Source organism: Zonotrichia leucophrys, chromosome 2, assembly GCF_028769735.1.
Source record: "Zonotrichia leucophrys gambelii isolate GWCS_2022_RI chromosome 2, RI_Zleu_2.0, whole genome shotgun sequence".
Lineage (NCBI taxonomy): Eukaryota > Metazoa > Chordata > Aves > Passeriformes > Passerellidae > Zonotrichia > Zonotrichia leucophrys.
In genome coordinates this window covers 83,730,837-83,746,391 of record NC_088171.1, presented here as the reverse complement: position 1 = coordinate 83,746,391, position 15,555 = coordinate 83,730,837, and the positions used below count along the sequence as shown (strand labels likewise).

The 15,555-nt window shown below is 40.6% G+C and overlaps 1 protein-coding gene across 7 annotated transcripts in view; it reads right to left on the bottom strand.

The window, feature by feature from the left end:
* Window positions 1-15,254, bottom strand: part of IKZF1 (IKAROS family zinc finger 1) — a 68,636-nt gene extending 53,382 nt beyond the window's left edge. For all 7 annotated transcript variants that reach the window (XM_064705565.1, XM_064705560.1, XM_064705563.1 and 4 more), the window contains exons 1-2: window positions 15,193-15,254; window positions 2,786-2,839 (exon numbers count right to left, since the gene is read on the bottom strand). In XM_064705565.1, coding sequence (XP_064561635.1) covers window positions 2,786-2,825 — 40 coding nt within the window. In that variant the 5' untranslated portion in view covers window positions 2,826-2,839; window positions 15,193-15,254. The remainder of the gene's footprint in view (window positions 1-2,785; window positions 2,840-15,192) is intronic.
* Between the last annotated feature and the right edge of the window lie 301 nt (window positions 15,255-15,555).

Genomic DNA, 15,555 nt, shown 5'->3' with positions numbered 1-15,555 from the left:
TGTGCGTGCAGGGTTTGGCTCACTCACATTAGTTTTACACTCTCCTGGCCCGGCTGGTCGCTGCCACACCTGAGTCAGCTGCAGCTGCATAGAGCACATGGCTGCAAAACACCACATTTGAGCTGGGGCAACTGTTTCTAGAGACCTTCTTTATTTCTGGGTTGAAAAGCAAAACAAAAAGTCCTGAAGAAATCCACCAAACCAAATTTATTTTTTAACTTATATTTTTAAAAAACCCAACCAAGTGTGCTCCTGAAGCCCCCTAATTCCAGAGGCCCACAGAGCCAGATATACCTGATGAGCAATACTCATAAAACAGGTTTATGAGTATTAACTCATTAATAAGTGTTTTACAGTTGTCAGGACAATCTTACACTCCTGAAACTGTGCAATTGTTTAACTGGTTCCCAATATATAGCAGAGCTCTCTCATCATGCTAGGAAGCATCCCAGAAGCAAGGAGAATATACAAGGGGAAAATTCCTTTCTGTATTCACCAACCTATAAGAAAGAAGTAGATAACATCCCTGTACCTTCAGATCCTCTACTTTTGAGGTCTAGTAAGAGCTTATGAAGAGGCAGTATCTGTGGAACCTAATCTGACAAACTCTCATTTCCAGAAGGTGAGTTCCCAAATATCTCTTACCATAAATGAAAGTAAATTAGGAAGTTCTTTCTTTGGCCATAAATCCAGCGAACAACCCAGCCTTTACTCACAGAAAGTACCAGATGCTCAGTGACAGAAATGGCAGGAGAGTTCAAAGTACAATTTAATCAGTTTGTGTAAGTCTCCCTCTTATCAAAGGTAACTTTCTTTTTCAAGAAAACCCTCTCTCATTGAAGAATAGTACTATTGCATGATATGCTAGAAAAGCTAAAAGGCAGAGCAAAATACTACAGTGGTTCAACTACAAAAACTTTGAGAACTACAAATTATAGATATACATTTATTATGTATATATTTACATATATACAAGCATTCAAAATGGCAAATGTTCTTGTAAGATTTCCCTGTGAAGGGGAGAGGCAGGCCACAAGGAATGCAAAGTGTTTGCTCTACCAATCCAATCCTTGACTCAAGGCAGCATCTCCCCTGCTGCTACTCTTCATGTCAAAAGAAAAGCAAGCAATGCTCTAGTAAGAAGTAGCAGGTGTGAAACTCAAATTCGCACCGTTGTAAAGAATACCACAACAGTTAGGTGGGGGTATCCAGGGTAGCCTGTGCTGCTGCAGAGGAAGAGGAGGTCAGCGCTCCTCCCCAAAAGAGCTCGTGCAAGCAGGGAGGGTTTCTGCAGCAGGCAGAGGAGCTGGATTCAAATCATGGTGCCTCTCATCGCTACAGGCAGATCCAAAGTGAATAAACAACAAAACTCCACTACTTTTTCTGCTAAGGCCACAAATGCTCCAGGAACTGCATAAGACAGATTTTATTTCATTTACAAATTGGTTCAACCTGCAACAAAGCAGTGATATGTAAGTTTATCCAGTTACAATTCCAAATTTGTTACCTCAGGAGCGAGCGCAACATGTCTCCACAGGGCTAACTAGAAATGACTTCCCTATAATAAACATAACTGGTAATCTTCTGTTGGCATGAAAGATTATTATACTGTTGCTCTTTCAGACAGAACATGTGTTTGATTTTTATTTCTCAGATGACATTGAAAGTTCTGGGCTCCAATTTTTGACAAAACTTTTCAAAAACTATTAGGAAGGAAGCAGAAAAATAACAAAAGAGAGAGGGAAAGAAAACTGCATTCATGTTTTTCAGAAAAAGCCAGTGACATAGTCACCTACACTATGCTCAGACCTTTACCAGCTGCCTCCTACAGCTGGGCCCCTGAGGTCCTGAGGCAGCAGCGCCCAAGAGCTGCCTCTGAAGCAAGAGCTGCACGCCCAGGTGTCTGCTGTGAGTGGGCTCAGTGACGGGGCTGCCGTGTTCCAGGCTGAACACTAAAAGTGAAAACTGAAAGCCATTACTGTTGCAGCTGCCAACATTTTAGGGAAACTGGGAAAGACAGTAACTTGGCCTTTTTCAGCTGCGGAGGCACAACAATATGAATATGTATTATTTTGCTATGCCAATTTTTTAAGGAATCAATTTCCAAGGAAGTTAAGAATACCCCCAAGGAATATCAATATGGGGTAAGACTGCAAAATTGTATTCAAGTGACTATGGAGCAAGTTTTAGATACCAAAATTCTCTGCCATTTAAACATATTTTAAAATATCATCTTGAACAAAAACAATTACAAGCATAAAGTCTTATGCCAATCAGTTCTCATTTTCTTTTTTTCTTCTTGTTCTTTTGTCTTCTTTTTTTTTTTCTTTCTGTTTTTAAACACGTATAAGTAAAACTGAATGCTTTGGAAAAAAGTCAAATAACCCTGTATGGTAAATACAGTTTGTTTTTCATTTGTATTTTCCCCCTCCCACCTGGTAAATTTAGTTTGTAGTATATTTATTTTGTAACAATCAGAATTTTGATCCCAAAAGAAATGGTGTAAACGTGCACCTGACCATGCTTTAGGGATACACTACCACAGGTTTAATGCAAAATTACATCAATGCTTATATATTCCCTTGACTTTTTTATTTACACAGTCCCTTTTAAAAAATCCATGCACCACTGGGCTTGATATCAAGTGATAGCATTAATTATATCTCAATTCCCACTTTGGTTTTAAAAAAGACCCAAAGCAATTATATTGACGAGAAAAACATTGAATTGTGGTAGAAAGATGAGCAGGAATTTAGTGTTTTCTTTGTAGAAGTAACGACCTCACCTGAAACTTGGGACATATCTTGAGCCTCATCTGTTTCCATTTTCCTTGAGTTATCTGAGAAGAGAGGAAAAGCCTTATGTTAATGTAAAATAACACACACATACACACACAGAAAAAGAAAAAAAAACACCTCACACACATAGAAGGAGAAAGAAGGGGAAAGGAAAAAAACCCCTTTGCTATTTAACTAAAAGATTATCTGGGAAGAATAATGTATTTTTCTCTTTATTTCGTCCCTGCATACTTGCTGGAGTATCAGACTGGCGCAGACCTTGATCCTTTGAAAAACAGCATTACAAAGATTTATAAAAATATCATTACAAGCACAGGAGGACCAAATTTGTTATTTATTGTTAATTTCCTACTGCATAATAACCCAAAATGCAAACTGACTGCAACAAAATTAAGCAGAAAATTAAATGGCCCTGGGTCATTGTAGGCACAGAATTCATTCTCTTGGTTGATCCATAGTTATGTTCTTTCTAATTTACTGAGCATGCATCGATGAACCTTGAGTCAGCTTGGTGACACACGTACAATCAGCAATCAAAAACCGAAGCAATTTGCTGAAGAATGTCTCATTTACCCAGGCAGGGCTGCATATCTGAGCAGCAACAGCCACTACCTCCATTAATAATGAATACACCTCCAGCCACAGCAGATGGGCAGAGCAGCAGCTCCAGGCTTTGGCCCCTCGCTCGCCTGGGAGCCCTTGCCTCAGATCGCCCCAGCCTGGCACTGCGCGGGGCAGAAGTAAGCTCCCAAAAATAGTGAAACAAGCCCAGGAGGCAGAAGGAACCCGTGCCTTCCTGTTTTGCTGACAGATGGCTGGCTCCACAGCATGGTAAGCGATACCAGGAAGCTCCTGCCCTCTGCTTGCGACACACCATCTTCCGAGGAGCCAGCGACCAGTGACCACAAGCACCAGGGAGAAGTGTGTGGAGAGTTAGTGGGGTAGAAACAAAACTCAGGTTCTCAATCAGAAGGGGACCCTGCAGGTCCCAAGGCTCGAGGGCTGGCTACAGACAGCTGGTGGCTCCTTGGATAACAGATGTGCTGCTGGAGCAGGTAGTCCCATCACAACTTGGTCCCCACCTTGAAGTATGGCATGGGCAGCTGAGGTAGCCTCAGGTGGGGAGGGGGCAAAGAGCCTACACACTCTTTGTTCATCCATGGAATGTCAGGTCACATCTTCACCTGCTGCAGCTGGCTCCACATCCTACCAAGCAGAGAAGCTGTTCTTTGCTGCCTGTTCCTTGTAAACTCAGATGCTTGCACTGTCAAACCTGCTTCCTGGAATTAAACAAGCATTTTCTTGAAGGATGGAAGGAGAGAAGGATGTAGTTCAAGTTCCTGGGAAAGGGTTCAATTTTATCCTAACCTTTTTTAGCCCAATTTCCATGATTATTCTTTTCTGAAAACAAGATCTTCAACCTGCTCTCCAAAATTTGCAGTGGGAAAGTAACAGCTATTATTGTATTTAATAATTTCATAAATTGTATTGTCTACTCCCTTGCTTCTGAATGTCAACAGTACATCTCAGATCCAATATATTGCTGCCCCCCACCTTCCAACTTACAAATCTTGTCTTTCTTCACCAGGCCCATGCTAGAATTGCAAAAAGAGAGTGTGTAGGCTGCAGGGCTGCAGATGGATAGGAAGTTGAACAGATTATAGTCCACGCAATTTGCAAAAAACATTGGGTATTCTTACAGAGCATTCCGGCTGTTGCACCTGTCCCGTAACACTGCTTAATGTCCAATAATGCTCTGTCTTGCTTTATTCTGCACCTAAACTTTAATTCCAGACAAGCAATTTGTTTAACATCTATATATAGTCCTCAGAAATTACTACAGCTATGCAAAATGCAAAAAATCACCTTCCACTTAACAATTTGAGTCAGTTCCTATGGGACTGAAGAGCTTTCAATAGGACCATTTTTATTAAAGTAGTCAGTGGGAAAAGCAGCTTCTCTAGCAGGAGGGAAAACCCTATAATTATAGCCTGCTCAATTACTGAAAGCATGGCGAATTTATGGCAGGTGGTTAGGTACAAGTGCCTTACTTCTCCTGCAAGTATGACTGAACACAAAGGAAGAAAAAAAAAATGAGAATGCATTTTACTACTGCCTTCTAGGGTCACCTAGCTACTATTAATCAGTTAATTACTTCACATTTTTCCAGAGTACAGTGAACCCTAACCGACCAAAACAACCACTTCAAGAATATACCCACAAGAAAGGGGTCACACTCTGGAAGGGCACTTTATTCCAACTGCACCTGCTCCTGGGGCTTCAGCAGGACTGGGAGTGCCAAGGGGAGAAGGTGCAAAGAAGAAAGTTTCTTCTAGTTTTGCATTCCTGAATTTACCTGCCTTTGTCTTGACAAGACTGACACTCAGTATTTCTGCAACTTAAGCCACACACTTGTCAGCTGTACTTCCTGCCTCTCACTGTCATCAAGCAGAACTCAGTTGGAAAACACTTCCCAATGGAGAAGTCCCATTTCCTGATTTCTTAAATTAAGAGCTAAACTACAAGGTTGATTTTTTTTTTTTACTTGTTTGGTTTGTTTGTTTGGTTTTTTAATGAAAATAAACTGGAGTACAGTTTGTTGCGGGGCTTTGTTTTTTTCTTTTTAATGGAATATTCTTAGCTTGCTTTCTTTGAGGTTGGATGACTCCTGTCTCAAAACATACACCCTCAGATCTCACATTAGGGTTTAGGCTTGAATTAGGTGATTTTAAGACACTCGGCAAAGCTGATCCATTTCACAGGGATGGAACATTGAGAGGAAATAGAGCTAGTGGAAAAGTGATGATGGAAAGATATTTTTTTCTTCCCAATAATTACTTAGAATAATTATGCGCGGTTCCTAAATGTAGATCAAGATCCACAAATTACACAAATTGATAAAAGCAGAAAATAAAATTTAGAAAATCCTCAAGAGTGTTTGAATCCCTCGCAGTGGAAGGGTAAATACTAATGAAATCTCAGCTAACTTCAGCTTAGGCCCTGTATCAGCAAAGAATATATGACAGGACATCTGGCACCCCATCTCAGTTCTGCAATTGGCCATGTGTAGGTTTTGGCCCTTTGTCTGTTAAAAGTCCCACCAGACTTGAGCATAACAGGTCTTGGGCTAAATTTTAAATGCTAAGAGTAGAATGTACCCTTTTGCCTTTGGTATGGTAAATCTATGAATAGGAAACCATGCCCTGATTTTTCTCCCTTTCCTCTGCTCTAGAATCAGCAGAAGCAAGAATTGTCACACTCTAGAAAATAAGAGATCTTATGAACAGATATGAGAATTTGCACTGAAGCATCTATTTGTTATCAATTTGTAAATCAATAAACATTTATAATGATTTATCTAAAAGAACAATGTTTCTGACATAAAACCCTAAAATTACGGTCTGTTTTGGTTTGGCACTAAAGAGATGTTTTTTAATTTTTCACTGTTTAAGTTTTCCCCACGAATCAAATTTGTCACTAGCATACACTAGTGTGTATGGCTTCGTTGTCTTCAATGCAGTCACATTTCTTTACATTTTCAGCTAATTTAAGAGCCCAAAGTTAGAAATCAAAAGCTGGATGGGCACCCAACTGAAACAATCTTGCTTTCAAATGCTGAACCTGTCTCACTCTCATTTATGGCAGGAAAGGGATTCGCACCTAGGTGATAATAGATAATTCTTCTATTTGGGAATACAAATAGCTTCAAAGTTTGGCCCCTTATTACAAGAGCTACAAAATAGATAAAATTCCGGTCAAAACTGATAAAATTATTTCTTCAAGGCTATTCAGATAAGGAAATCTAACCTGTATGCTTTCCTCTTCAGACTAATGAATACCAGACTCAGAGATGATGCTACTACAATCCTTTGGAAAAAGAATCAAAATATTGCAACCTTAAATTACTTGATAATCAACACACAACCCTTCTGAAAGGTTATGTTGATTTTGTTTTAAATAAGGAAGCATCTAAGTAGCCATGATTTTGGATTAAAGTTAGTCAGCATTTTTCCTGAAGAAAATTCACATGTCATGAATTTCCCTCCTTTCAAGTTTCTCTACAATATAACTTATGCGATGTCTTAATAATTTACCAAAATACACTCCATGAGTCACTGGAAGTACTGCTCCATTTATACCTAATGTAAATTACAACCAGAAGTGGGTTTAGGACCTTTTAGAATTACAGGTGTAAACAGGAAGAAGTCGTTATAAGATCAAGATTTTTTAATCTTTCAGAATACAACAAATTAATTATTGGAGAATCTTGGTTTATTTTTTTGTCTCCCAGCAAATTCAAAAGTAAACCTCCTTGTTAAGAAAATGAATGCTTAGCATTCATACAAGACTTCATCAATTGATATAAAGCATGTGTAAGCATGTCAGTCCTTCTACAATCCTGTTCTCTTAGGATATTGAATGATCCCAAGATTAGGCCATTGATGTGACTCAATGGAATGACCCAATCCAATGCCAGAGACTAGCAATCCTTTTTCTCTTCTGTGTTCCCTGAGCTACCTATGTACTGACTTCTCTGGGATGAGATATGTCCCACACTCAGCACAATGGAACCTCACAGTAAGGAAAAGAAATCACAAGTGTTGATACTTGTGGAGCCACTTTGGTCTTACACCAGCACACCGAAACTCAGAGCTGTCCTTCCATCTACAGAGAGCTCTACCTCTGGTGCTGCAAGGACTCCACAAACGTACAGCACATCCAGCTGCGTGGTTCCTGGCAATTCTTAGGTGTAGCCATGCTGAGCTGACAGAAAGGTGCCCGAAGGAACACTTCTGTCTTGAATGTGGCCTGCAGAGGCAGGTACACTTCCCTGAAACCTCAAAGCAGAAAATAAGCACTCATAAAGTCTTGAGGAGAGGGGAAATAAACTTTCTACAAGGGACCTGGTGCTCTGCATGTGCTTTTGCAAATATAAAAAGTGAGGGGAACATGCATTCCTCAGTGGTGACAACTCTTGGTTAAGTGTGGAAAACAAGCAAAGAGGCAAACCCAAGAGTTACTTCCACAGCCACCTTGAAGAAAGCCCAGCTGTGCAACCCCCACTTCTGTGAGCAGTCCCATGGCAGGAAAGGGACTGCTCACGCTGGTCACTGGAGCAGCCGGCTCTGATGGAGCACTGGTGTGTGAGCACGTCTCGTGTCTGTGGTCTCTGACAGATCTCATTGGCTCCTCACCACACAGGCTTCACCTTCAGCAAACTAAAACTCCAAACCAACAACCAAAACCATAAAACCCTAATCCACTTTAAAACCTAAATTGAAGCTCCTAAAATGGGTCCTAGATGCAACCACCCAAGACACATAAAGATAAGTTTAATAAATTAATTAATAAAGGAAAAGGAGGTTGCAGCCCGAAAAACACAAAAAATTCCTATAGCCCTTGAAATACCTGACAGGAGAATTTTCATATTAAAAATCAGGTTAGAGGGCAATCATCATATATGTCTCATCAATCTTTTGGGGTTTAAGCTGGGAGCTGCATCTGCCTGCAAAAAGATAGTAAGCTGCATTTCTAATTGCACCAGAGGGACTCAACCTAATGGAACCAAGGCTCTTGTATCCATGGAAGTTATGGAATATAGGGCAACAACCAAGAGAAGAGGTGAATAAAGACACTTTCGTAAAAGGATTTAACGTTTAGCTTCATTTTAAACCAAGGAGCTAATATATATATATATATAAAAATAAACAGGCTTATAACTTCATGTACGAATGTGCTAAATATGGTTAAACATGCAACAGGAAGACTGTTAAACATGGAAAGAAGGTAATCTGCATTGTGTAACCAATCTTCAAATACTTGAAGAAAACTGCTAGAATTCTACAAACTCATTTTAATTAAAAGCATTCAATATCTCAGCTAGCAGCTGATAATTAGCTTTATTATTGTAATTTAATATGCTACACTTCACAATCTCTGTGAATGACTCTACTTTAGAACCACTTTAATTCTATTTTTAATTTCCGCCTCATCACACAGCTCAGTGTAAATAATAACTACCAAGGTGAGGGGTGGTCCTTTCTGAAAACCGAGAGTCGTAATGAGCACTTCAATGTCCTTCCATTTTTGTTCAAAAAACCAAAACAAATACCTCCAGGTCTTTTAAAGGACTGCATTAAAAAAAAGATTAAAACTAAGTGGATCAATTTCTTTCCCTCTGCACTAATTCTGTATTCAGCATTTTCTACATAGTCAAGGGAGATGTTTAGTTTATTCAGTCATTTCTCTATTCCTGCCTAGTGTAAATGCTGGTTAACTACACGAATTGACAATACAATTATGAGCATACAGTGAAATTTCAATGGAGAGCTCCTGTCTGCAAAATGAAGGAAGCACTGTAATTCAACACACAAGATTAAGAAAAGAACTCTGCTAACAGTGCAGATGTGAAACGTTTAAATGTCTGGCACATGTAAAATTAATTTCCGTGTAAGGGAACAATTGTGAGGGTGTAAAAAAAGTTGTCTCAAAGATCCTACATAATTCTCAGTCCTTTGGGAATTCTTTTTTCAAATCACTGACAAATGATAAAAAGTGCATCTTGTATCATATATGTGTGTTCCATATGTGCTCCTCCTAGCATTTTCTCTGCTTGAGCTATACTCATGTAACAATTCATTGCTAAAGGAGATCATAAAAAATCCATTTTTTAATTGACTTTGTGTGCAAATTACTGGACTTGATATCATTGCAAATATGAAAAAATGTTCTTCCTTCAAGTTTTTGAATTGCAACCAGAGTAATTATAAATTGTTTCCACAATATGAGAAAAATATGAAGGTAATTTTCCTAATTAAGGGCAAGTTTTATTAACTCATTAAACCCTGTCACCTTTATTCACTAAAAATCAAGCAGAAAAGTGGAATAAATTCACCAGGACAAAGAAAACGCACACACTTCCATCTTATAAATAAACTGACTATAAAAGGTGAGGGGTGTAAATTAAGGCACTCAATCTAAGAACACAGCATATTCTCAAGTGGCCAAATAGAGCTCTTAGATATTCTTCCAGAGCTCTCCCTCAAGGGGAGGCAAACAGCAGACGAAGAGCTGTACTTTTTGTATATATCTATTTATCTGAGTTAAAAAGCGTAGGATGTCCTCCCCACAGTGTATCTAAATATGCAATAGAGAGAACATAAAAGCACCTCTTCATGCCGAGAATTGTTATTGCTGAGTATACCCTACAATATATAAGCAGTCAATTTGTCCGAATTATAGAAGATTTCAGTAACTCTGCTTCATGATCACAGAGTTGCTTCCTAATTTCTCTTCAAACTGTTCAGGCTGTTACAAATTATTAAATGACATTACCAGCCTGAATAAGCATATTAGAGATTGGTGTGGGTTTTTTTTTTACCCTTAAATAACTCCTAAAAATAACTCCTAAAATTAAAGCAAATTAGTAAGTTCCTCCATACTATATATTTTAGTTAACTGACTCTGCTGTTGCAAATATTCAGGGTCCAATCCACTATGGTCAATTCCAGCTCTATACTGCAATTGCTCTGCTGTTCTCAGTGAGTTGAAACAAACAAAAATGAAGCAATTCAGCGGGGAATCTGATCTCTCTTACAGAGCAAGTTTCTCTTTCACTGGGAAAGCTAGAGCAAGTGGAATCAGAAGAAGAAATGTAAATATTTCACATGAAATAAGCAAAATAAGCAAGAGAAGTGGACAGTTCCCATGGCTTAAAAAATACGATGATTTCAGTGTGAATGCTCATCCAAACTTGCAGTCTGAATGGCCTTTGGAAGCATTTATACAGGAAGCATGAGTGTGCCATGAAACTCCCAAACCTGCATGGTTCTATCCCCAAGAATTTCCAATGGTACAAACAAAGCTGAGAACATGCATGTATCTTTTCAGAGTTAGGGCCTACTTTTGCAGCCACCACAGTGTTGGTGGTAAACTGCTTAGTGCAGAAACCCCCTGCTCTCTTCTTGTTCACCACCTAAAAGCATGGAGGAAGCTGTTCTGAAGGAGAAGGGTGAGGCAGAAGTTGTCGGGGTTTTAATAAAGATGCATTGCAACATACCATAATTCATTTTAAATTTAGGGAGCAAACAAAACTTTTGTTGACTTGTAGTTAGGTTTATATATAGATTGATAAAGGGACAAAAAGCCACAGCTGATCTTGGAAGAAGGGAGTTTTCCAGCTGAAGTCAGTTCACTTTGCTGGATAGCCACTGGAGAGAGAAAACTCCTGCAGCTACTTTGGATGAGTGGAAGGTCTTTAAAGTAGCCTCCTGTTTAAAAAAATGCCACAAAGCTGACATGCTGAGATGAGGCTGTCTGCCTTGCCTCATATGGCGTTCACACTCATCTCTACACACTTTTCCACTCCAGTGTTGGGTGGGGGGAGCAAAAATAATCTTTGGATTACAGAAATAATACCAGTGAAGAATAAGTCTTTCCTCTTTTGACTCTTGCATTGAGTTGCAAGCATTTAAAAAGGCTTCCCAAAGAATTAAAGTCCCAGAAAACACCGATGAGAGTCCTTATCTTCCACTTCTCAACTGGCATAATGTATTCCCAGTGTTCTTTCTTTCTGAGTAATTTTATATGTGTTAGAAAAGTGGTGTCTGTCACTAGGGAGGGGAATTCCAGGGGAGCCAGCAGTGCATCCTGCTCTACTCTCATAAGGATGACAACATTTTCCAAAGATTCCATTATTGCTACACTAAATTCTACTATTTTACTATGATTTTTTGGTCTAATTCTATTACTTTTAATAATAGTAGAAAGTAATGACTGATCAAAATGTAATGAAGTACATATGTGAATCTTGACCAAAAAACAAAGATTACTATGGATCCAGCTTTTCTTGCACATAAAACAGGAAAAAAAAAATCCCACAAGCCTTCAATGGAAGTTTTTCCTGACACAGAGCCACACAATTAGGCTGCGATCCATGACTTTCGATATCTTCTGGACTTTTTAAGAGAACATTGCCAAAAAGGATCTGCCAGAACAGCATACAATTCATTATGCCCTTGCTTTTTGTTGCTGAAATACAGACTGGACCCATTTCCTTGTTTTCTGCAAAATTGTGGTGTTAGTATGAAGTACCTTAGCTCAAATAAAATATGTCTGGAAATGTTTTTGGCTTCATTTTGGAGTTATCCAATTTTAATGATGAGAAGGAAGTTTGCATTGCTGTAAACTCTGTGGATTGGTTATCCAGTTACATTTCTGCATTGCTATGCAGTGGAAGCGGCAAGCAAACCAGGTTTTTGGTATTAAGGTCCACAGGGAAAAGGAAAACTGCTACAGTAATGCTGAGATGGAGACTATTGCATTTTTAAATGGTACACTGAATGCAACACAAATGACAAAGGTGTTGTTCATGTTTATAAAAGGGAGCAAGCGACCACATCATTCCTGGAGGGAGTATTGGCAGCTGGGAGCTGGGGTGGAAAGTCTGAGGTATATGACAAGCTTATCTCTCTAATGCAACTCAGGAGTTTGAGACCTACTTAAAACACACCAAGGCACTTTTCTCACTTTTAGTTAAGTAGCCACCCTGAGAAATACTCAGCTGGGATAAAGCATGCACATAGGATCAGTGCCTAAGCTTCTCCAGTTACTGGGAGCATAAAGGGCAAAGAGCCCTCTGCCCTGTCTTCCCATCATTACATTGGCCCAGAGGCGTTAGTGATTACTCTTCAAATGCTAGAGTCCATCACTCCTTCCTGACTCAATCAGGACACTCAGTACAATTTCATATTATGCTTCTGTGTTTCTATCATTTCACCTGGAAGCCATACCCAGTAGGTAGAGGACTCTTGCAATGATCAGTGCACTAGATTTGAAGTCCTGAATGCTGGGAATGTCCAGCACTGGAATTACATTGACTTTAGTCTGGTCAGTCTTCTCACTCAGTGGGTAAACCTGATTTCTCCTTGGCTTTTATCTTAAATTTACCATATAATTAGGGATATAATTTCTATTTATATTTTTTCAAAAACTTGCAATATATAATGTTCTGAGTTTCACCCACTTTACTCAAAAAAAAGGAAAAAAAACTCAAAAAAAAAAACCCCAAAGGAAAATACAAAAAAAGATCACCTGGGTTAGTCACCAATACTAAGATTTGTGAGAAAATCTTTAAGGTTGGAAGCAAGTCTGGGATAACAGAAACATGAACTACATAAAGTGCAGAGCTCTGCAGTATTTCGGACACTTCCCCCCCGCAGTTCTGCTACAGGCAGCTATCATAAGGACATGAACTGTTTTAAGAGTCCTTGGTCTTGCACATGGCACTTGGTTTCTCATCTCTTCAGGCTTCAGTTTCAAAGGCTCTGACAAAGAAGTAAGGCATACAGCCATGTAACTAAAACTTGGTAGAGTTTTGCTAAGGATTGAGGAGGTGGGCATATAATGCACTCCAAGCAGCATATCTTGTGGTTTTTATTCAGTTTTTTGACCAACATGAGTTAAAATCAAAGCAGACCATGCCAATGTTAGAAAGAAGCCTAACATCGGAGCAATAAAACCTTTTAGAAAAGAGACATAGTATCAACTACTGTGTCAGCTGTTATATTAACCCATGAACGGGGAATTTTCATAGTAACATGGTCAAAACCATTAGCACTTTTTGGACTTACATTTTCCCTCAGTAACGAAGAGAACAAAGAATAAATAAAGTTACCTAAGTACAAAAATTTTGTTCCAAAAATTCAGAAGCTAAAGGCATTACATCCTTCATTTTTCTATTTCACTAAGAAATAGAAACCTTAAGCTATGCAATTCACTAGCAAGGTGAGAGAGCAGTGCCACAAGCCACTCAGAACACACCCCTGCTTAGCTGATTCAGATAAATTATTTCCAAGTATTTGAAAGAAATTTTAGTACTTACTTCTAAATGCAACACATCAATATGCTTTTTCGTTACATTTCAATGATAATTTACAACGTTTAACAGCGAGTCATACTCCATGGTACTGCAGGGTGTGTGAGTTACAACTGATGTGAGCAGTCAACTGAAACTAACAAAGCGTGTCTTTTAAAGGGTTTGGACCTTACAATGCACACAGCTTCGAATTTTTAAACTAAACTATTTAAGTCTAGAAAATGGGTTATTAATGTGTATGCACAAAATATACCTAGGATTATATTCCTAGTTTATTTAATTTGAGTAAGGTTTGGACATCTGGACAGTAAATGCATATCGATGTAACCTTGGTAGCATCCAGATATCAGAAAGAAAAATACGTAGTCAAGAAGCTCTAAGTCATAAGTTCTAATCTCTACACAAAGTCCTTGAAAATACCTCTTGCACTAAGTGAAAGGAAAAAAAAAAGAAAAGGAAAAAGATAGAAAGAAAAAGTAAAAAGAAATTACATTATATTCTTCTACAACAATTTCAATACTTTAAGCCAGTGGCCATCCTGGTCTAAAAATTCCCGCATCCCACAAAACATCACTTTTTTGAAATAATTTGCAATCATACACTACAAAATTTTCTGACACAGTATTATTAACTTTTAACAATTTTGGAAGCAGAATGCTTTTTACAATATCTGGCAGTGTTACCATACCTTCTAAACCAAGGTAGAAAAGCAATCCAAGAAGTAATCAGGTTTCTTGAAGCACAAAATTAAAAGTTTCCTTAGAACCGACTGCTGCAGTGGGAACTCATTTCTTCACACACACAGTTTCTAACTAAGTGCATCTTCTTTAGCAACGACAGCGGAGCGAAACCGTCCCTTCACAGAGAGGGTAACTTTGCGGAGCAAGGTGAAAAAAACCCTCCAGCTGTGACAGGCTGTACGGCAAGGAGAAAAACTTCTGGTGCCACCGCTACTCGGAAGTCAGCAACTTCTCTAAGGCCGTTCCCCTCAAGCGCACTGGGGCTGATAATTTTACAATTTCCTAATAGTTTTTACGACCTCCGTATCTGCCTCCCCTCTGCAAACTACAGGCGCAAGCACTCGGAACGCGGGCTTTGACTGAACCTAAGTGCTGCAGCTGACACGAGAACGCAGACCAATCCGCATTTGAATCAATGAACACCCCATCTCGGGCAGCTCCTCATGGCTACTCATCTCTGAAATTTTAAGGAAGCACTCTAAAACGCCTGGATTACACCCGAGGTGTATATTCGGCTCAGTGTTTTCAAATTAAAAAAAAAAAAAAAAAAAAAAAAAAAAGGCGTGTGGGACGGGAAGAAAGAGATGGGGTGGGATTGGATGGGATGGGATGACCGGGCTCCGCAGTCTCCCACTTTACGCGCCCGGCAACTTCTCCGCGGCAGCCCCGGCTCCGCGCGGCCCCTGCTCGCCCGCGCCCCGCAGCCGCCGGGGCTGACGCCCCGCTCGCCCCGGGGGCTGGAGCCGGTGCCCGCCCGGGACCCCCCGCCCCGCGGTACCTGCTACGCCGGGGCCGGGGCGGGCGGCAGCTGTGGCGGCGGCTGGCGCCGCTCCATGTGCCGGCGCTGCCCCGCGGGCGGCGGCTCCGCGCCCGGTCCCTCCCCCGCCGCTCCCGCTCCCGCTCGCCTCCCGCCCTCCGCCCCGCGCGGCCGCCGCCCGCTCCGCACCCGCGCGCCCCCGCCCCCCCCTGCCCCGCCGGGGCTCGGGACGGCGGCGGGCGAGCGGCGGCCCTGGGCACGCAGGGACATTCACCTGCGGTACCTGCTCCCGGGGCGCCCCGCCGGCTGCGCACCGCTGGAAGCGCGGGAGAGGGGCCGGGCTCCGCGCCGCCCCACGGAGGCTCCCGGGGCCGGACTCCTGCG